The sequence below is a fragment of the Corvus moneduloides genome, chromosome 2 (assembly GCF_009650955.1).
Source record: "Corvus moneduloides isolate bCorMon1 chromosome 2, bCorMon1.pri, whole genome shotgun sequence".
Taxonomy (NCBI): domain Eukaryota; kingdom Metazoa; phylum Chordata; class Aves; order Passeriformes; family Corvidae; genus Corvus; species Corvus moneduloides.
In genome coordinates, this window is record NC_045477.1 from 17,356,084 (window position 1) to 17,376,667 (window position 20,584).

Genomic DNA, 20,584 nt, shown 5'->3' on the forward strand with positions numbered 1-20,584 from the left:
GTTCCAAAGGCCACATGAACCACAGTGAGAGCAAAGAGCCCTGGGGTATCACCACCACCCAACTGTGCAACCACCTCAGGGTAAAGTGTGGGTGCACCATGCTGGCAGTGAGGGTCCCACCCCTGTCCCCATCCCTGTCCTCATGCTACCTCACCTTCATGTGGTACATCATCATCTCGTTGGCCAGGTGGCTTCGGTACTGTGCCTCATTCACCTTCTTGTACAGCAGGGACTGTGGGGCAGGATCAGGTTATGGAAGTGCTGGGGGTGGGCAGACACCCTCCAGCAGCCCCAAGCTCACCCTGGCACCACAGCACATTCTTATGCCCATGAATTCCCTTCCCATCCTATGGCCACCACTTGTCCCCAAGGAATGGGGACCCCACACACACATCCCCCCATCCCCATTCCTCTGTGCTGTGGCAGAGTTGGGACCCCACCTTGTGTGTGACCCCCTCCAAGTAGAGGATCCCCCAGCACATACATGGGCGATGCTGATGCCGCAGTAGATGGAGAAGGCAGTGGCCAGGTCCTCGTCAAACTTGCTGAACCAAGGGCCATTGATCTTGTTGACCAGCTCCGCCACCCCAATGACCTCTGGAGCAGAGGAGGGACATCAGGGGTATCAGGCCCTTGTTTTGGGTACAGGGTCATGTCTGTGTGCTGAGGACAGCACAGTGTCCATGGGCTTAGGGCAGGGTTGTGCCCAAGTAGCAGGGACAGTGCTGTTCCTGTGGGTTGGGGACAGGATGACAGCCACATTCTGGGGGCAGTGTTGTGCCCAGGGGCTGGGACAGGCTCATGCCCAGGGACAATATTGTGCTCGGGTGTTGGCAGACAGGATCATGCCCAGATGCAGGGTACATGATCATGCCCATGTGCCCATGGGCTGGGACAGAATCATGGCCATGGGCTGGGAGACAGTGCTGAGTGTCTGCGGGGGGACATGATCACACCCAGGAACTGTGCCCTTGTGCCAGGAGACAGCACTGAGCCCAAGGGCTAGGACAGGACCATGCCCACATTCATGGGACAGAATGGTGCCCTGATGCTGGGGACAGGACTGTGACCATGGGATTGGAACAGGGTCATGCCCATGTGCTGTGGCAGTGTTCTGCCTACAGGCTGGGGACAGAATGGTGCCCATGGGCTGGGGACAGAACAGTGCCTGTGGGCTGGGGACAGAATGGTGTTCACATGCTGGGGACAGTGTTGTGCCCACAGACTGAGCCAGGACTGTGCCCCTTGAACAGGATTCGTGCCCACAGGTGAGGGATGATGCTGTGCCTGTGACTGCATGCTGGGGACAGTGTCATGTCCACATGATGAGTGACCAAACCACCACATGCTGACTGAGGCACCTCCTGGCCAGACCTGTGCCCCCCTCTTCCCAGTGTGCCTCCCTCACCCCCTCACCCTGGCTCTCATTCTTGATGGGGAAGCAAAGGATGTTGCGGGTGCGGAAGCCAGTGCTGTCATCCACCCCACGGTAGAAGAGCGGGTGCGAGTAGGCATCCTTGATGTTCAGGATCTTGCCGGTGGTGGCCACGTGCCCGGCAATGCCCTGGTCTGCCGGAATGCGGATCTCATAGCTCTGCGGGCAGGGGAAGAAGATCACCAGCAAGGCCTGGGGGGAGGGACACAACCCCAGGCCCCCCAACTCCATCCTGTGCTCACCTCGTCATCCACCACTCCACCATCGAACACCTTGGCCACCAGCTCATGGCTGAGCCGGTCCAGCAGGAACACAGAGCATCTGCAAGACACACCACTGCCATTCACACCCACAGGCCAGCTCAGTGTCCCCCCCGTGCCCCCTCACCTGTGTGCCCCACCACCACCACTCACATCTCAGCATTGCTGAGGTTCCGGGCCTCCGTAATGATCTCCTGCAGCAGGACGGAGACATCATCTGCAGGGGAAGCAGTGAAGGGTCAGGGACCCCCAGCCGGGCAGCACTGCTCCCTCATCCCCCACTCATGCAATGAAAGGGGGGGAGCTTTAGCTCAGGGCCCTGGCAGGAGGTCTGGGTGGCACAGAGGGATGGGGGCTGTGTGGGGCATGTGCACGCGTGAGCAGCACATACGTGCGTTCAGCAGTGCACACACGCAGCTGCACGTGTGCACACACGTTTCTAAGAGCTCTGTGGTCATGCCACATGCATGCCTGCATGCAGCCATGCAGCATCAGTGCGTGCCAGGTTCTGTGCCAGCTCATATCACCCTTCTGTGACCATTCCCCAACAAAGGGACAAGGTTCTCCCTGGCTGGGGACAGAGACCCCAGTGCCACCACCCTCTGGGGCTGGGGCAGGGGTTGGTCATCCATTCCCCATTCCACTCCCTCACCATGGGTGCTCTCCCATGCACCTACCCAAGTGGGTGAAGAGGTTCTTGGCCACCTGCAGCAGGGCCTGAGGGGACAGAGAGGATGTCATCAGTGACTAGTGCAAGATGGGGCACACACATGCATGTGACACAGCCCTACACATGCTCACCTGGCACTCACACTTGAGCTTCTGCTCCTTCTGGAAGGCCAGGGTGCTAGTGAGCACCGTGGAGGTGTAGCAGAAGCAGTGCTGGATCTTGTGCTCATCCGTGTCTGTGTAGCTGGCGGGGGCACACCTCAGTTCTCTGTCCCTATTGGTCCCCCCCTTTCTCCACAGCGACAATGCTCCAGCACCCCAAAAGTGAGGGAGTGCAGCCCCACAGAGAGTCCCAGCCAAAATGCTGCTCACCTCTCCCCACTCAGTTTGTTGAAGGCGCAGGCCAGTGCCACCACCTGGGAGGTGGCCCGGCTAATGACAGGGACACAGAGCATGGAGGTGACCTCGCAGCCCAACATGCTGCTCAGCTGCTTGTGCTCCTCCTGCAGGGAGAGGCGAGATGGGGCTGGAACCAGCACGCCTGGCCTCCCCAGGAAGCCCCATGGGACATTGGGGTGACACCCATGTCCCCAGTTGTGGGAGGGACACAGCTAGTACCCACCTCACTGATGTCCTTCAAGGTGATGGGCTTCTTATCCTCCACCACCTGCCCCAGGCGCCCAAAGGTGAGCTGCGGGGAGAGGGGACATGTTAGCGTGTGGCACCCATTGCCCACCCCCCTGACATCCCAACCCCTCACCACTCCCCCCTGCTCACGGAAAAGCTGATTTCCTCATCCAGGACACGGTCCCCCACCACCTGGAAGAGATGGGGAGAAGGGGGTGCCCATGAGGATGACGCCATGTCAGGGGGTGTCATGTAATCCTCTGTGGGGGTCAGGCTTGGGGGACTAGCCTGGTGGCACCTACCTGGCAGAAGAGCTGGTGGTTGTCCTCAGAGACGAGCAGGAGGCAGCAGCACAGAGACTGAGTTTCCTGCTTCAGCTGAGGAGTAAGGGGATGGTCAGCACCCCAGCCTGCCCCAAGCACTCCCCAGGTAGGATCCAGCCCCTCCTCTGCTTCCCTGTGCCCAGGGCACCCACACACGCCACAGGGAACCAGGTGCCCCTCTCCAGAACCTCCTTCCTGTGACCGAGCACGTTCACACTGGAGGCTACTGATGGCAAGGGCAAGGCTGTTCACTCTGGACACTACTGAGGGTCGTACTGAGGTACAGAATGATAGAGAGCAGGAGAGAAACCTGTACGTTCTCTCACAGAGTTTTTGTGGTGAGGGTGAGGGTTAACTCTGGAGACTATTGATGGTTGTTACAAGGCTGCTCACTCTGGTCACTACAGATGACTGCACAGCTGATGCTTGAGGCTTTACTCAGTTTTGGGGGATTTTCTTGTTTTGAAATAAAATGGGGCTCTCTGGTGTGTCCTGGGGCTGGGGGCAGATGGGGGTAGGGGGCTGGTGGAGCAACTACTCACATAGTTGATGACCTTGAGCTGCAGCGAGGCGGCATCCAGGTCATACAGCTCACCTGTACAAGGGTGGCAGTGCTGTGAGGGGCTGAGCATGGTTTCACCCTGTCCACACCCCCCACCCTTCCCAGTGTCCCTCCACTCACCACAGAGCTGTAGGATCTTGCAGTCCAGGTCACTATAGCTGCTGTCAGGTGCCTTCTCGGGCTTGGCCAGAGAGGTCTGGGAGGAGCTGGTGGAGAGGCTGACCTGGGGCCAAGGCTGCAACTTCTGCAGGGCTTGCAGGCGTCGGAATGCCACCAGGGCCTGCAAGATGGAGCAGAAGGGACAAGGAACAGCAGGGCTTGGGGAAAGGGTGGTAGGTCCCCAGGTGGCAGGTCCCACAGTTCAGAAGGACTCACTCACATGTCTCTCTAACGCACGCAGGCTCTGCTCGTCAGAGTCGCTCAGCTGGCCGCAGTGTACCTGGAGCAGGAGTGATGTTAGGACCCCCAAGTCCAGGCCCTCTCCCTTGCCCCAGAGCCTTGCCCATGTTCCTGCACTCACCAGGATGACGCATACCACGGCCCCACTGTTCTTGTCCACCAGCGGGATGATGAGCACTACAAGCGAGAGAGTGTCGGTCCCAGGTGGGCCCCAGGGGCAGCCCGGAACTGTGGAACTCAGCTCTTGGGGTGCATGTCTATTATGTCCTGATGTGTCATGACCCACCCACCCAGCCATCTATCCACCTTCCCATCCATCCATTATCCATCTGCCCACCTCCATGCTTACTTGTTCCTGAGAGCATCCCTCAGTCCCAGTGCCCACCTGTCCCTCATGCCTCCATCCTGCTTCCACCCACCTGTCTGTGCATCCATCACTCACCCACATGCTGTTGTCTCAGCCACTGCCTCTGACCACCCATGAACCATCCATCCATCCATCCATCCACTCATCCATCTTCTCACACCTCCATTCCCACCTCTATCCCTCCACCTACCTACCACCCAGCCCTATGCCCATACCCCCATATATGTCCCCCAAGACCACCCTTCCCACAGCTCCCACCTTGTGTGCCAGGGGCCAGGGGCGCTGCCAGGGGTCCCAGGTGCTGGCCAGGGAGCTCAGCAGGGAGCAGCCCCCCACATTCCAGCCGCTTCTGCTTCTGCACAGCATCCCTGTGGGGACAGGGATACTTTTGAGCATCCGTTGGGGAGGGCACCTGGGAAGGAAAACCCCCAGGAAGGGGCAACCCCCGGGGCGGAGACACCCACGGGATGAGGACAGGCTCAAGGACTGTGCAGCACATGTGCATACTTGTGTCCTGCACAGGCAGAGCCCCTATTCACATGTGTGTCCCTGCACACATGCACAGCCCCTGGGCATAAACGTGTGTCTTCCTGTACACACACAGCCCCTGTGCCAGCATGTGTGTCCCTGTACATACACACAGCCCCTGTGCACATGTGTGCACATCCAGGATGAAGATGAGGATGGGAAGGGAAAGGGGACTGGCACATGGATGGAGATGGAATGAGGATGGAGATGTGGAGAGGGATGGAAAGCCTCCTGCCTTCCATGTACATGTCTGTTCATGCACACCAGCCAAGCCACACGCATGTGCCCACGCCCAGGGCTGGAGAGGTGGCCAAGCTCACCTGAGCTTCCCGTTGGACGGCAGCTCATGGGGGGGGTCATCGCAGAGCAGCCGTGTGTCCCCATCCAGCAGGTAGATATAGACGTGCTCCTGGAGGAAGGGGCAGCACATGCGTGTGTGCAGACATGCGTGCACAGCCACACGTGCATAAACACCTGCACACCCACATTTGCACATGCACACATTCACAAATACACCCCTGCGCACACACAGAGTCACGCACAGATGTGCACGCTCACCTACACAAGTGTGCACCACTCACACCCAGCCATGGCCAGGGGCCCCGTGGAATGGCACTGGCACAATGTCCAGCCACCACCAGCACCAGGGTCACCAGGATCAGAGCCACCAGCACCCCCAGGGCCACCAGCACCCTGGGGCCACCATGAGCACCAGGGCCACCACAGCACCCTGGTGGTGACAGGTGGCCCATATAGGGGGAGAATTCTGCAGTGGGTTGGGGATAAGGAGACCCTGCCCCAGACAGAACCCCAGCATCAACCAGCAGAGAATCCACCCTCCAGTCCCTCCAGGGCTCCCCCCAACCCAGGGGGTCTCAGAAACCCCACAACTCCCACCTGCCCAGGAGGATGCTCTGCTCCCCATTCCTCCCAGCCCCCTGGGGGATGCAGATGCACCCCCACCTACCACAGCAGGCAGCAGGGTGACAAGGGCATGGCGGAGGGCATCACGCAGGGTGGTGGCATCAAGCGCAGCGCCCAGGCTCAGCAGAGCATCCTGCAGAGTGAGAAGAGCAGAACAGGGGGTCTCTGGGGGCCAATACCATGTGGAGGGGCACTGAGGCACCACTGTCCCTTACCCCTGCCACAGCACAGGTCCTCCTGCCACCAGACCCCTTGCAGTGGCCTCCAGACTGCCTGGTGCCTTTTTTGGGGCCAAACCCTCCTGTTTTGGTCAGCATCCATCATGTGGGGAGGTGGAAAGGGAGAGGAGGCTTTGGCACTGAGCCACACTGCCCTCATGCCATAAAGCACCAGTGGGAAGAGAAATGAGGCAAGGAGGTGGATAAAAGCTTATCGGAGGATTACAACCCCGTGGTGGGACAGAGGTGTTGGGATGGACACATGGAAAATCCGGGGGCACAGTGGGCTCTGTGGTGCAACTCTCCTAGCTCTGCTCCTGCCTCCAGCCCTTGTCTGGGAGAGTGGGATAAGGATGATGTTATGACAGAAATAGTAGATGCTCCAAATCAGACATTGCATGATGGCGTTGGGATTTGCTCTTCCTCTGGTCCCAGCTTTGCCAGGTGGCTCCAGGCTCCATTCCTGATAACCAGACCTAGGGGCTGTCATGCACCCCAAGACCCCATCCAGGACAGCAGCCCCGTGCAGGGCCATGCCACCTACCCACCCGGGGAGCATACTCAGCCATGGGGCCAGATCCAAGTGGCACTGGGAGTGTGGCTGGCGGTGAGGGTGCTTCCAGCTGAAGACATCGGCACTGAATGTTATTCCAACAGGGCCGCATCTCCAGTCACTTACTCACACTGGAGACACATGCACTGTAGAATACAGCCAGGCCTCAGCCAGGTGGCTGTCCTGCCATCCCTCTGTCCCACCAGATCCTCCACAGTGGCCCCCCTGGGGCAGGGGAAGATGGGGCAGAGCCTGAACGGGTCCCTTGGGTCTGCTTGGGGCATCAAATGCCAGTGGCATTCTTGGTGTGGGGACAGTCAGGTGGCAGCTGGACATGGGTGGAGGCTTTAACAGGGCTGGGAATACGGCTCCATCCCTGACACAGTGAGGGGAAATCTGCAGGAGCTAAAAGAAGATATTCCCAAGACAAGGACACAGCAGCAGAAGCTGGCAGGATGGTTTGCAGCCTAGGAAGAAGGTAGGGAGAGTGAGGGTGGGCTGGGAAGGACATCACACTCATTCCACTTGTCCCGCTCATCCCACTAAACTGCTTCTCCCACTCATCCTGCTCATCCCACTCAGCCTATTCACTATATTAATCCAGTTCATCCAACTCATCCCATTTGATGGCTCATTCCACTCAGCTGCTTGTCCCACTCATCCTGCACATCCCACTCATCCCACTCACCTTGCTTGTTCCATTCATCCAGCTCAGCCCACTCATCCCACTCAATGGCTCATCCCATTCAATGGCTTGTCCCACTCCTTCCACTTGTCCCACCCATGCTGCATATCCCACTTGCTCATCCCACTAATTCCATTTGTCTCACTCGTCCCACTCCCAGTCCAGATCCTCCAGCCCAGAGCAGAGGTTTACCCCAACACCCTCGCTCCCTGTCACCCTCTGTCCCTCAGCCCTGGGGATGCTGCAGACCCACACTGGGGGCTCTGCTGGGACACAGCCAGGGCCCAGAGCCAGCATAGCCAGAGCCACCACCATAGCTATATCCCAGTTATTGCCATAAACAGCCTTTCCCTTTTCTGTGGAGTCACCAGTGTCCTACTCCCAGCAATCCACACCATCCAGGCACTACCTCAGTTTGGGTGGGGGCTCCTCCAGATCCATCTCTACTCCGCAGATGTTGGGGTGTTTGGATGAGGCTGCATTGCACATGCATCCCCAGCACCAGTGGAGAGATGAAACAATCAGCCACCTGCTCTGCATCCCAGCTTCCATGGAGGGCAGAGCTATGGTAACACTTCCCAAGTGGGCACAGCGGGTTAATTAACTTCGCTGAAACAGGAGGAAACACTGAGGGATTGCAATTCCCCGCTCCTGGAGCAAAGTCCAACACCCTTATCCCAGGTGCTGCACACCCAGCAGCTCTGGAGGGAAATGCTGCCTGGAGATGAGCATGGAGAGAAGGCTTTGGGGACAGATCCAAGGACAGGGTGTGGGCAGGGGATACAGCATGGCATCACTGACAGCCCCAGGAGCTGAGGATGCTGCTCCTGTAGAGCAGGTGAACAGCACCCTGTCCCTGTCCTGTCCCCATGGTGCGCACACGTGGCCCTGTGGGACTCCCACCTGGGGACTGTTGTCACCTTTTCTCTGGCCTGAGAGGACAGGGATACTGGTCTCACCCTGCTGGACTCCTGAGCTGACAGGGTGACTCATGGGACCTCAATGCTGGCCAGCACCCCACGGTGCAGTGCAACACCAGAGCCATATCTGCCTCAATATTCCCACTGAAGCTGGTGGAAGATTAATGACACCATTCATCTTCTTAGAGTAAGGATTTGTCTCTGCTCCAACATGGACCCCCCCACTCTAGCAAAGCCAAATCCTGCCACAGGCCAGCCTCCAGAGTACTGCCTGCTCTCTCCCTCATGGAAAATGGCCCTTTTATTTTTCCCTGCTATTTTTTCCCCTCATTTCCCCTTTGGATAGCTGCAGCAGCATCCTGTCCCCAGACATGTGGTGGTGAGGACCCCCAGCACAGGCTCCCCGGCCCCCATCCCAGGCTTCCACAGATGCTGCTGGGATGTAAAAGCAGCTTTTTCTACCAGAGGAAATGACCAGCAGTGAAAACATGACTTTTTTCAAGAGGATCAGCCACATCTGTCCCCTGCCTCCCCCTCATCAGCTGTGGAAGCTTGGTTTGTCCCCCTTGGCACCCTCAGTTCTCCAGATGTTTATGAAATAGAGAAATCCCATCCTGGCCAGCTTCCTCTCCAGAAAGGTTCATTTTACACCTGCCATGTGGAGAGTGGGGGCCTGGAGGGGGAGGACACTGACCTCACAGGGTCTCAGGTCTCTGAGCTTGCACCCCTTCTCCTGGCCTTGCTCCTGGGAGATGAATGGAGGCCCCCCAAGGGTGAGGAGGAGGCCCTGGCAGAAGGCAGAGGCTGGATCCAGTGCAGTGAAGCACCCACTGGGAAGCTCAGCCCTGTTGAGGGTACCTGGAACTTGGGGTCTCTCTCTGGGTGGGGACACACCTAGGCACTCGGCAAGAAGAGTTTGCATTAGGCAGAGCTCAAAACCAGGACCTGCCACCCACTGGATTCCTCTTTAACCATGGGTAAACAGGCACAGAGAGCCAGGCAGAAATACCTGGTGCCTGGGAGCATCCTGCTCCCGGAGGAGCGCTGAGCAGGGCTGCAGGACCGTCACCCTGCCTTGCAAGGGGATGCTGGGCTGGGGAGGCCCCAGATGGATCTTGCCAGTGCTGCCAGAGCACCCATGGGTGCTGATTCTGCAGAGGGATGCTGGCAGCAGCCCAGGCTTCTGTGGCAGACTCCTGCCACAACCCTCCCCAAGGAACCTCGAGGAAATGAATCATCTCCCTGCCGAGCTTCCATCCCAGCTTTGCTGTAAAAATTCCAAGTAAATGATCTGCCAGAGGTGACCCCTTGAGCTTGAGGCACCCATGACGCAGTGAGCCCTCAGACCTCACTCGGCTCCTGCCCTCCAATGGGACTTTATCCATCTGGGAACGCAAGGAAAATGAGCCCAATTAATTTCGGCAGTGGATTAGTCTATTAGCCCCTGCCTGAGCAATCACCTTTGGGATGGAGCTGGACATCGCTCCATCTGGACAACTTCACCCCCAGTTGTGGGCCCCAAATCAAATTAGAGCATTTGAGATGCTGAGTGCGCAGGTCTCGGTGCCTGTGGGCAGCACATCCCAGTACCCAAACCCCATGCAGATCCTTCCCAATGGATTTTCCAGGCTCAGGTTGCAAAGGGATTGGGATGCTTGGGAGTGCAGAACACATCAAGGAGGGGTCTGGGGCAGAGCAAAGGACCCCCCTGCAGCCCATCTCACCAGCCCCTATATCTCTCACAGGGGGTTTACAGAATTCAAGGACAGAGGAGCTGCTCCCGAGGGAATTCCCTACGGAGCAGAGCCCTGGATGAGGAGGGTGACCATGTGGTCACCTCATTGCAAGGCTGAGAGCCAGGGCTGGAGGCTTAGGGCTCCCTCCCACTGTGGACTCTTCAGATAGGATGCATTTTTAGCCACTAGCCTCTGGATCTTGTTACATCTGACGGGCGAAAAGCAAAATCCCATTTGGATTCCTGGGAGGCAGACTACCTCACAGCCCCTCACCACTCCCTGTGTCCCACCCACAGGGTGCCTGGGTATGTGTCACTGTCCAAGGGTTCCCTGCCTGCCCCAACCCTGCAGGCAGAGACACCCACCCCCTCTCCCATGCCCCAGCTCTGCCTTTTCCTAGCCCTTTCCCCTTTCCAGGGGAGGTGATGGGGAAACTTCCTCCCCTCTGGCCTCCCCTTCAAGGTGGAAGATGCTGCTCCCGGACCCCCTTTTGCCCCCACCCATCACACCCAGAGTTGTTTCCAAGTGCATGGAGACAGATGTCCCTGCCTTTGTCACCTCTCCAATGCATGGCTGCAGGGTGACAGCACCACGGGGAGCAGCTGATCCCCCTAGGCCCCCCAAGCTGAGCCACAGCTGCCAGCAAACACCCAGCCTGCGCCCGCGCCGCCCTGCCCAAGCATTTGCCGAGCAATCTGGCAGCGTTAAAAATATCCCAAAATATCCCTGAGCCGTGATTCATCCTCCTCTCCCACCTCCAGCAAAGCCGAGCCCCCCCAGCCCCACTCCCCTCCTGGGGGGCTGCTCCCCCCGGCAGCTCGGCCTCGTGCTCCGGCCGTGGCGGTTAAATATAGCCAAGCTCTGGCGGTGTGTTGGCAACGCAGGGCTGACAACAAGCGGGCAGGGCCAGGCAGGACCAGGCAGGGCCAGGCAGGACCAGGCAGGGCCAGGCAGGAGATCACCAGCTTCTGACACTGGGGTGTGAGGGGCGAAACTGAGCTACAGAGCAGGGAAGTGACTCCTGAAGGCAGCAGGTTACAGCTTTGCTGTCACCAGCTGTACTATGGGCAGAGTGACACTGCTAAAGCCCTGTCACCCTCTCCCCATCCCTGGCACTGCTCCTTCCGCCAGGCCCAAAGCCACCGTTTCCCAGGGAATCCTCTCCATAGAGCTGGGGAAATAGAGGCAGCACCCTTGTTCCCACCCCCACAGGAGCATCCCTGATACTCTTCAGCTCTGCCATGGGCTGAGTGACACTGACACCCCGTCACCCTGTCCTTGTTGCCCCCCACACTGCTCCCAGCTCCTTCCCTCTGCCCCGCAGCCACAATTCCCCAGGGAATCCTCTCCGTAGGGGTGAGAAAACAGAGGAAGTATCCCTAATCCCCCAAAGCAGCACCCCTGATAAGCCTCCAGCAGTGTCCCTGGAGCAAGGTCCAGGGCAACAGAGGATGGAGGGATAGATGGAGGGTAGAGCTGGCAGCTCTGCCCAACTCCAGCCGGGAAGCCATCCATCCATTTCCTCCCAGCACCGCTCTCAGTCCCAAATTACATTGCTTTAATCTAATCAGGCAGCAACAACCTGTAACACGGTAGCTCCTTAATTACCTCATCTTTTCCAGGGGGATAATGAGGGCAAACGGGAAGGAAACACTTCTGGGATATTTCTTGTCTCCTCATGGTCGTTTGCCTGGGGTTCTGTTGCAATGTATGGATGGGAAGCAAGGGCTGGGGTGCAGGACTCCGTCATGGAGACACCCTGGCACCCAGCGATCCAGGCTGAGGCTTCCAAGGGCTGGAGGATGCAAGTCTGTGGAATCAGCCATCCCAAAAAAGCACGCAAGGAGCCCTGTATGCCTGTGCCTACCTCAGTTTCCCTTTCTGTGGAGGTTCCTTACCTCAGTTTCCCTTTCTGTGGAGGTTCCTTACCTCAGTTTCCCCACCTGCAAAGGGACATGGTTGTGCAAGATCTGCTTAGGATGGCACTAGAGTTTAGTCCAGGTAGAATGAGCCATGCTGAGCCCAGTGTCTCCCCGGAGCTCAGTGCATCCCTCACCCCATCCTCCTCCTCCTCACCCATACATCAGCCTCACTGGAGCCTGGCATGCTCACACTGCACAGGGCATTTGCACAGACCCTTTGCACGTGGAGTTTCTACAGCCCGGAACCAGGCAGATGCCACTCCCTGAGGACCCCGCACATTCTGAGTGGAATGTTTTGCTGAACCAAGCAAATTTCCCAAACTCTGGCAGCTCACAAGCCCTTAGGGTGCTCCTTGTCTGTCCCCCCACATCCTGGCCTGGCCTCCTGGGGCCAAGAGAACAGGGCCAGAGTCAAGGTTGCTTCCTGTTGATGTCCCTTTGTTGGGCAGGACAAATCGGGACAGCAGCCACACTCCTCAAGGATTTCCGTCCCCAGAACATCGTGGCCTTCTTGGAACAGCCGGCTCGGCCACTAGCCTAATGATCTGTCACTAATTTGTCACTAATTAGTTCACTGTTCTAAAAAAGAAGGTGGTGAGGACTGGGCATCTCACTGTCACTTGTCTCTAACCCATGTCAGAGAGGGGACATATGGACCCTCCTACAGCAGCTGCAGGGAAACTGCTCAATGTTTAGGAGAATCCCTGGTATGCGGGTGCCTTCACCCCAAAGGACAGAGACATCCTGGCACCCAGCTGGCACTATGCCTTGGGTGCTGACACTGGCAGTGCTGGGAGGGAGCTGGTATGATGTGCATTCCTGGGACATGGCATTGGTGCAAAAATTTCCCTGGCACACAGGCCCCTTCCCATCCACACTGGCCACCTGGCTGGGTTTCCAGGACTTTCCTAGATGTTTTCTGGTGGATTAGCCATGCAGGAGTCTCCGTGCCTGGCTCTACTTGGGAGCATCATGTCAAAGCTCTGGGGATGGAGCCAGAGAGGGGCTCGGGGACATCTAGGTTCCATGGGGAGATAGGAATCAGTGGGATGGGAAGGGAGATGCAGCGTTCCCCCATCCATTCCTGCATCCCCTCCTGGTATGGCTGGCACTAATGGGATCTGCACAGTGATTAGGGACCTCATTTATCAGCCTCTGATGGGATCTGGGAAAATTGAATTCCTGGCCATCTGCAGCTGGGGAGGAATTCGATTTGGGGCAGAGCTCCGGAGCAGGGTGTGGGGGGCTGAAGGCTGGCAGAGCTGCCTCCCCCCCCCTCCCCCAGGGGGTTCCACTCTGTCTATACAGGGACTGCTCTTATTTTCCATGTCTAAGAGGGTTCGGTGGTGGGATGCAGCTCTTAATTGCCGTGAAGGGGTCTAGGAATTGTGGGGGTCTCGCTACTCAGATGGGGAAATTGAGGCACAGCCAGGAAAAGCCCAAAGCCCATGACATGTAGGAAAGGATCACAGTGCTGGTGTTTAATGGGTCAGCACCCAGCCAGGGGTCTGGCCTCCAACCCCCCCTTGTCTATCGGGGGTCCCAAAGCTGTGGCCAGGGCATCCAAAGGTGCCGAACAACCTGCATCTGCCAGAGCCGGGCCAGGAGCAGTGATCTCTCCTGCACCACGAGGAGGGAGATCCGGGAGCTAGCTCTGCTCCCTGGCATTTTCCACCCCACAGCTCCCTTGGGCAGGTCCCCACCATCCTCCCCCCCACATCCATGGAGTGGCCAGGGTGGGGATGCAGTGGGATTCAGCTGCAAAGGTCCCAGGCCAGTCCCCAGATCCATGGACTCAGCTCCCAGAGGGTCACCCTTCAGACCCAGGCTTGCAGGGGATCCCAGTCCATCACCTCCCTGCCAAATATCACAGCTCGACTCCAAAAAGCCAAGGTCACCCAAGGGGCCTATCCCAGTCAGAGGGAAGATGCCATCATGTCATCCTGTAACAGGAGCATCCTGATCGCAGCTTTTCACTGCCCAGGGTGCAGCAGGACTAACCCCCTCCAATTCCTTCTGCTTGGGGTGCAGCAGGAACACCTCTATCCCAGCTCCCCTGCCTGGGGTGCAGCAGGGCACTTCCACCTCAGACGTCCCTTCCTGGGTGATGTCATGGGGCATGAGAGCTCTGGAACCTATATCCCAAACCCCACTGCCCCTCAAAAATCAGCACCAGGGCACTGCAGTGCCAGCACAGGCTGATTCCACACCCGCAAGCAGTCACTCCTTGAGACACCCACACCTATGGCCTGTGGGGACCACCTGGCTGGGAAACACTGGGGTGTTTTCCTCCCACCCATCCCAGTTTGGGGGTCTTGCTCTACCCCCCAGCCCTGCTGAGGGTGGGAGGAAGCCAGCCCTGCCGCATGTAATGGAAAGAAGCCGCCACAGCCCTTTCCTCCCCTTTATTGCCCTGCTGATATGTTTGTGTCCGCCAGAGGAAACACAAGGACAAACGCCTGCATACGCATGTCCCCTCACTGCCCTCAACGGGTCCTCAGCCCACTGAACATGGCCGGTCCCACATGGGGGGAAACTGAAGCAGGAGCAGCCCCACGATGCTGGCTGAGGCTCCCTGATCCATGGCAGGTCACTAAAGGTGTCCGAGTGTAGTCCCTCACAGCCCCCTCGCAACCCCTGGGGACAGCGGCGGCCCCCAACCCCTCCTGCTTCTCCAGGCTGTGAACATGTATCAATTAGGGTTTGATTCATGATCCAGTCTGCAGGTAATTGCATTGGAGCTGGTGGCAGGGAGGGAGAGGAGGAACAGACATTCTCAGTCTCACCCCACTACAGGGTGTTGGGAGGTAATAACACCCCAAGCCCTATATATATCCTATATGCCCTCCCAGGCTCAGGGATGGGAGTTCCAGATGCAGTCAGCGCTCAGGACACCAATGGGGACTGGGGTCCAGTGGTATTTTGTGGGGGATAAGCTGTTCCTCACTCACCCTGTGCCGGAGAAGGGACAGGATCCATACCCACCACTCACTTCTCATACATCCTGGGTCATATCCCACTGCCACTGTGGCCTCACACACCAGGGACAGCTAGGAATGCATCTCTGCCCCACCATGCGATCCATTCCTCCTCCTCGGTGCCACTGGGTTAAAACCAGTCTGCCCACCACCACCCCATCTGTGTGGGTTTTGTACTCCCCAGGCTGGAAGTTGTGGCTCCCTTGCCCCCACACCCCCAGATCCCCTCAGGGGGTTGTGTCCAGGGTTCAGAGCCTGCCCAGCTGCCAGCACCTAGGTCAGGCCCAGCTGGGTTCTGGGGGCTGGGACTGAGAGGGATCACAGGGAACCCCATATCACTGCATTGGGCAGTGAGGAGTCTCACATCCCAGCCCCAAGCTGAATGATAGTTCTGATGTCCTCAAGCCACCACCTTCCCATCCGGAAGGGGAGGGGGGGCTCATTTCCCCCCCCCCCACCCGGGGCACGCTGGCCCTGCTCAGCTCCTTTCTCTCCGTCAGCAGCTTTCGGCAATTTCCCAGACAGCGTTTCCTTCCCTTCGTTTCCCAGCTTGAATCTCCGGGTCCTCGCTCCTGTCTTGAAGCCGCTGCCCCCTGGAGCTCCCCAAGCCCCCCAAGTAGCTGTACCCCCAGGGGGACCAAGGCCACGCTTCTCACACCCAGAACCATCAGCACACCAGTCAGAGATCCATCCAGGCGAACAGACAGTCGCAAGAGGGGAAGAACCCCCCTCAAGTCATCCCCTCCCCAAATTTGGGTGTGCTCGAAGGCGCAGGAGCAGGAAGGACCAAGTGTTTTCCCACCCACATACTGGGATGCAGCTTCCATCTCCCTAAAATGTGCAGTTGGTGCAAGGAGGGTGGGGGGCTCAGAGCTGGGTCCTGCTGGGGGCTCCCTCCTTCCCAGCACCCCCACCCCGAGGTCTGGCCGCAGGATGGAATACACAGCCGAGCTCTTGGGGGTCCCACCGCCAGCGGGGCAAGGGGACACAGGGAAGGGGGAACTCCAACTGCCCCAGACAAACAGAACCCCAGACACTCCCAAGCACATCGCACCCCCAAACGCCCCAGGACAGAATGGACCCCCAGCCCGAGGCCACCGGTCCCCCGGGACCCCCTGGGTACCCCTTTCCCCGGGGTCGCTCACAGTGTCCTGGAGAGTCCCCATAGCGCGGCCCGGCTCCTGGGGCGGCTGCGGGAGGGCGTGGGGGTCCCCCCGGGACCGGGCCGACCCCCCTCCCTCCCGGTCCAGCCCATTTCCTCCCGGGATCCCGCCGGGATCTGCACGCCCCCAACCCGCTGCCTCCTTGCTACGTGAAACCCAGCGTGTCCTCAAGCCTCGGGTGGGGGGGCACCATCGTCCCCACCCCGGGAGCCCCATTCGTGCCTCAGTTTCCCTGTCGGGTTCTCCCCGTGGGGTTCAGAGCCCCCCACCGAAAAGGGGGAGACAAGCGGGTGCAAACGTGCTCGGGAAAGCCCCCTCCACCCCTGGTGCGGGAAGGGATGGGGAGTCCAGCAACCCCCGGTCCCATCGCCCCCTACCCCTTACAGCGCCGAGCACGGCGAGTCGGGAGCGCCGGCTCCCAACCCTGCCCCACAGCATAAACACGGGGACCCCCACCACCCCCGGGACCGAGTGGGAAGGGAGGCCGTGGGAATGGGGGTCCCGGGTGGGAGAGGAGGTGGGTCGCGTGTCGTGGTTTGGGAGGGGAGGAGGGTTGAGGGTCCCGGGTGGGAGGAGATGGCTTGGGGTGGGGGTCCCCAGAAGCAGGGCACGTGAATCGGGTGTCCCAGGTGCAGCGGACGTAGGTCGGGGGTCCCGGGTAGGAGCGGAGGCGAGTCTGAGTTCCCGGGAGGGAGGGGAGGTGGGTTGAGGGTCCCAGGTGGAACGGGATATAGCTGGGATGGGGGTCCCGAATGGGAGGGGACGCGGTTGGGGCTGGAAATCCGGGTTGAGAAGAGAAGGGTCCCGAGTGAGAGGGGGGTGCGGGGGACCCCTCGGGGTGGAGGTCCCGACGTCCCTACCTGTAGCGCCTCGGGGCCGGGAGCGGCGTCCCCCGCCCGCAGGAACCCGCGGCTGAAAAAGCGAAGGAGCGCGATGAGGAGCCGTGGCACCATCCCGGCACCATCCCGGCACCATCCCGGTCCCGCGCACCCGCGCACCGCCCGCGGGCTGCGTGCACGCCCCCGTCGCGACACGCCCCGTCACGATACGTCCGATCATGACACGCCCCGCACCTGCTGTGCGGGGCAGCGGCTCCGCGGGGTTCTAAGAAGCGAGGATGGGCGGGGGAGTGTGGGGTGGCGAGGGGGTCGGACATCACTCTCCAATATGAGGTGGGGGTCCCCGGCGTGGGGCGGGGGTCGAGAGGGTGGTCTCGATGTGGGAAGTGAGTTGGGATATCACTCCCCGGTATGGGGTCGGGGTGGGAGTCCCAGTGTGGGGTGGTGAAGGGGGAACCCGTGGTGGGGGTGCCCATGTGGGGAAAGGATCAGGGCATCGCTCCCCAGTTTGGGTGGCCTCGCTCTGGGGCGCGGGGCTGGCAGTGCTCTCCTATGGGGCAGGTACCGGGTGTGCCCTCACGGGTCTGGCATCTGGGGGACAACAATCCCCCTCCTTGTTAAACCCTCCCCTCGTGGGGATCGGGCCAGGAGTTGCCCCCTTGCCCCTTCTCCCTTCTGGGGCGTGTCTCACCTCCCAATCCGCTCTCCCACCCCGTGCAGTCTCCAGATAAAGAGACCTCTGCCTCCTTAAAGGCTGCGCCTCACGTTTGGGTTGGGACGGTCTTCCCCTCATCCTCCCTGATGGGGGGGGCCGAAATCTCACCCCGTCCCTTGCCCGTGGGTAATTCTGATGCAGGGCTCAGTACAGAAAGTCTTCCCTGCCCCCATCCCGTAGGATACTGAAGGGGTCCTACCCAACATTCCTCTCTTGGATAGCGAGGGATGCCCATCTCGGGGACCCCTGATAGGGTCTGTTCGCCCCTACCCTCCTATAATCCCCCACTGCCCTCAGTGAGGAGTGACACCTCCTCCCTTCCCCTCCCCCTTCCCCCCCTTCCCCCCCACCAGAGGCAAGTACCAGGATTTGGAGATGCTGCCCATACCCCAGAGGCCCCAGGGAATCCGCATGGAGGATCGACGTGCTCAGCCGTCACACGATGGCCACATGTCACGCGGTGAGAGGGACACAGGCAGCGCGACAATCTCCATCCCTCCCCCTCCTCCTCCTCCTCTGGGCAGAGGAGGAAATTCTGGTCTGGGGGAAGATGGCCTGCTCTTCCTCCACATCCCGGGACTCGCCTGTCCCCAGGCACTCCCGTGTCCCTGCACCCCTGTATCCTTGCTCCTCCATGTCCCTGTGTCCCACTCCCCTGTACCCAGGCACTACCGTGTCCCTGTACCTCTGTGTCCCTGTCCCCAGGGTGCTCTTCAGGGACAGGATGCTCTAGGGTTTGGCTGGTGGCTCGTAAGGACTCGACCTTCTTGCATTGTCTCGAAACCCTCGTTAGGACAAGTCGTGACAAGGAAATGCCACCTCGAGGCGGGGGCCAAGCAGGGGAGGATTTAGAGACACTCTGCATGCTGCGCCCTCCATCTCGCTCCCTGAATCCCGACCCCCCGGATGCTGGACCGGGCGTCCCGGAGGTCAGGGTGGCCAGTGGAGCCGTGGGGCCATCTAGTGGCCAAAGCCACCGGGGCCCCCCGGGTGGCTTGTGCCGGCCACCCTGCCACAGCAGCCCCGGCGTCAGGGTGGTCCTGCCCCTGGGGGTGACATAGGGCGACGGGCATCTCTCCCCGGGGTGGCACAGGATCATGAATACCTCAAACCAATGCAGCCCCCCCAGGGCAGCTTCTCACAGTGCCCATCGTCCTGACTAGAACACCACCAGAGCCGCCAGATCCCCAAGATCAGGGCATGGAATCCCCCGCTATGGGTTCACCCTGCTGCAGGGACCAAGTGTCACCCCAGCCTGGACAGGTCCTGCTGGCACGGATGCAGGTCCGGGGGTCCATGAATAAAGTAGATGCCCGGTAGGAATAGCAGATTCCCAGTGGGGCCGGCAGTGGGAACACCCCAAGGAGCCGAGTGTTGGCAGGATCCATGACAAACCTGGCACATTCCTGTCACCAGAGCCACCCACGGAGCAGCTCACAGCCAGCATAGCTGCCCAGGGAACACAAAGCCATTGCTGGGCACAAGGACACAGCACGGAGCTGTCCCCAGTGCTCGCCCCAGGGGTGCCTGGGGGCAGGGAGTGGGACAAAGGGGTGCAGGGATACAAGAGCTGCAGGGACATGGAGGGGGCTGGGAGCAGGTGGTGGCACACAGGGGTATAGGCACAAAGGCCTGGTGACAGACAGTGAGACACAGGTACAGGGACACAGGGAAAAGGGACACGGGTGCAGGGACATCGGGGTGGAGGGACACGGGCGCAGGGACACAGGAGCACGTGGAGACAGGGGAGTGGGACACGGGTGCAGGGACACACGGGTGCAGGGACTTGAGCTGCAGTACTGCCATTGCATCCATGCATCACTGCTCATCTCCCAGTCAGGTTGTTAATGACCCGGGGTAATTATGAGCTGCTCCCTGGCTCTTCTGTGCACCCCAGGAATGGCATCCCTTGGATGGGAACATCGCAGCAGTCAGATGGACACACACAGCCTCAGAACCAGGCCCTGGAGCTGCTGGGGAATAACTGTAGGTGCTGAGGAGAGGCAGCAGTGTGGCCTTCCCAGCCAGGCTTCCCATATTTCCATCCACTCTGTAGTTTTCCCTTGTTTCCAACCTGGGGTGGACCAATTGGTGCTGTGCATCCTGTCTCTTCCTGGGAACTTGGGGAGCAGTCACCCCGCATCCCATCTGGAGGGTGTCTGATAACATCAATGGGAGCAAAGTTCATGCAGGCGAGTAAATATTAACCCTTATTCCATGGTAATGGAATGTTCCACACCAAAGACACTGAGATAAACCCCACTCCAACTTTCCCCTGGGAGGTGCTGGCAGCAAATGGCATCAAATGCCCAAAGTTGAAGGATTTTGGGGGGTTAAGGCACCAAGATGAGCCTTTACACTCTGTGTAACCCTGAAATCCTGTTTCTCCCCATCCCTAGCAACTGCAGCAACCTGCCCCCAGAGCAGCATCTGTGGAGATGCTGGATATACTGGGAGCACTGGGATGGGAGGAGAGTGGGGCAGGAGGCAGCATGGCAGGTTGTTCCCAGCTGCGCCAGCACTGCTGTGAGTCATGTAGGATCAGCAATGCTCCGTTAAACTGTGGCACCGGGATGGACCCAGGGCCAGATCCTGGCTCTGGGGAGGCACAGGCTGGAGCATCCCTGTCCTCCGGGGAAGGAGGGGACACGCAGTGGCCAATGCAGGTGGCACATGGGGCTGGGGTCCTGCCCATGGAACAGAGACGACTGAGGCTGAACTGACAAGGCCACTAATGGACCTGCTGATCTGTGAATGAATT

At 59.5% G+C, this 20,584-nt stretch overlaps 1 protein-coding gene across 1 annotated transcript in view; it reads right to left on the reverse strand.

The window, feature by feature from the left end:
• The window catches only part of PDE2A (phosphodiesterase 2A), a 41,696-nt gene that overhangs the window by 5,846 nt on the left and 15,266 nt on the right, over positions 1-20,584 (reverse strand). The window contains exons 2-20 of the mRNA XM_032097870.1: positions 17,130-17,181; positions 6,138-6,227; positions 5,491-5,579; positions 4,901-5,010; positions 4,397-4,452; positions 4,256-4,315; positions 3,997-4,156; positions 3,857-3,909; positions 3,294-3,368; positions 3,142-3,183; positions 2,987-3,055; positions 2,737-2,867; positions 2,497-2,608; positions 2,373-2,412; positions 1,849-1,912; positions 1,678-1,756; positions 1,417-1,594; positions 485-597; positions 155-232 (exon numbers count right to left, since the gene is read on the reverse strand). Of these exons, the coding sequence (XP_031953761.1) occupies positions 155-232; positions 485-597; positions 1,417-1,594; positions 1,678-1,756; positions 1,849-1,912; positions 2,373-2,412; positions 2,497-2,608; positions 2,737-2,867; positions 2,987-3,055; positions 3,142-3,183; positions 3,294-3,368; positions 3,857-3,909; positions 3,997-4,156; positions 4,256-4,315; positions 4,397-4,452; positions 4,901-5,010; positions 5,491-5,579; positions 6,138-6,227; positions 17,130-17,181 (1,651 nt within the window). The remainder of the gene's footprint in view (positions 1-154; positions 233-484; positions 598-1,416; positions 1,595-1,677; positions 1,757-1,848; positions 1,913-2,372; positions 2,413-2,496; positions 2,609-2,736; positions 2,868-2,986; positions 3,056-3,141; positions 3,184-3,293; positions 3,369-3,856; positions 3,910-3,996; positions 4,157-4,255; positions 4,316-4,396; positions 4,453-4,900; positions 5,011-5,490; positions 5,580-6,137; positions 6,228-17,129; positions 17,182-20,584) is intronic.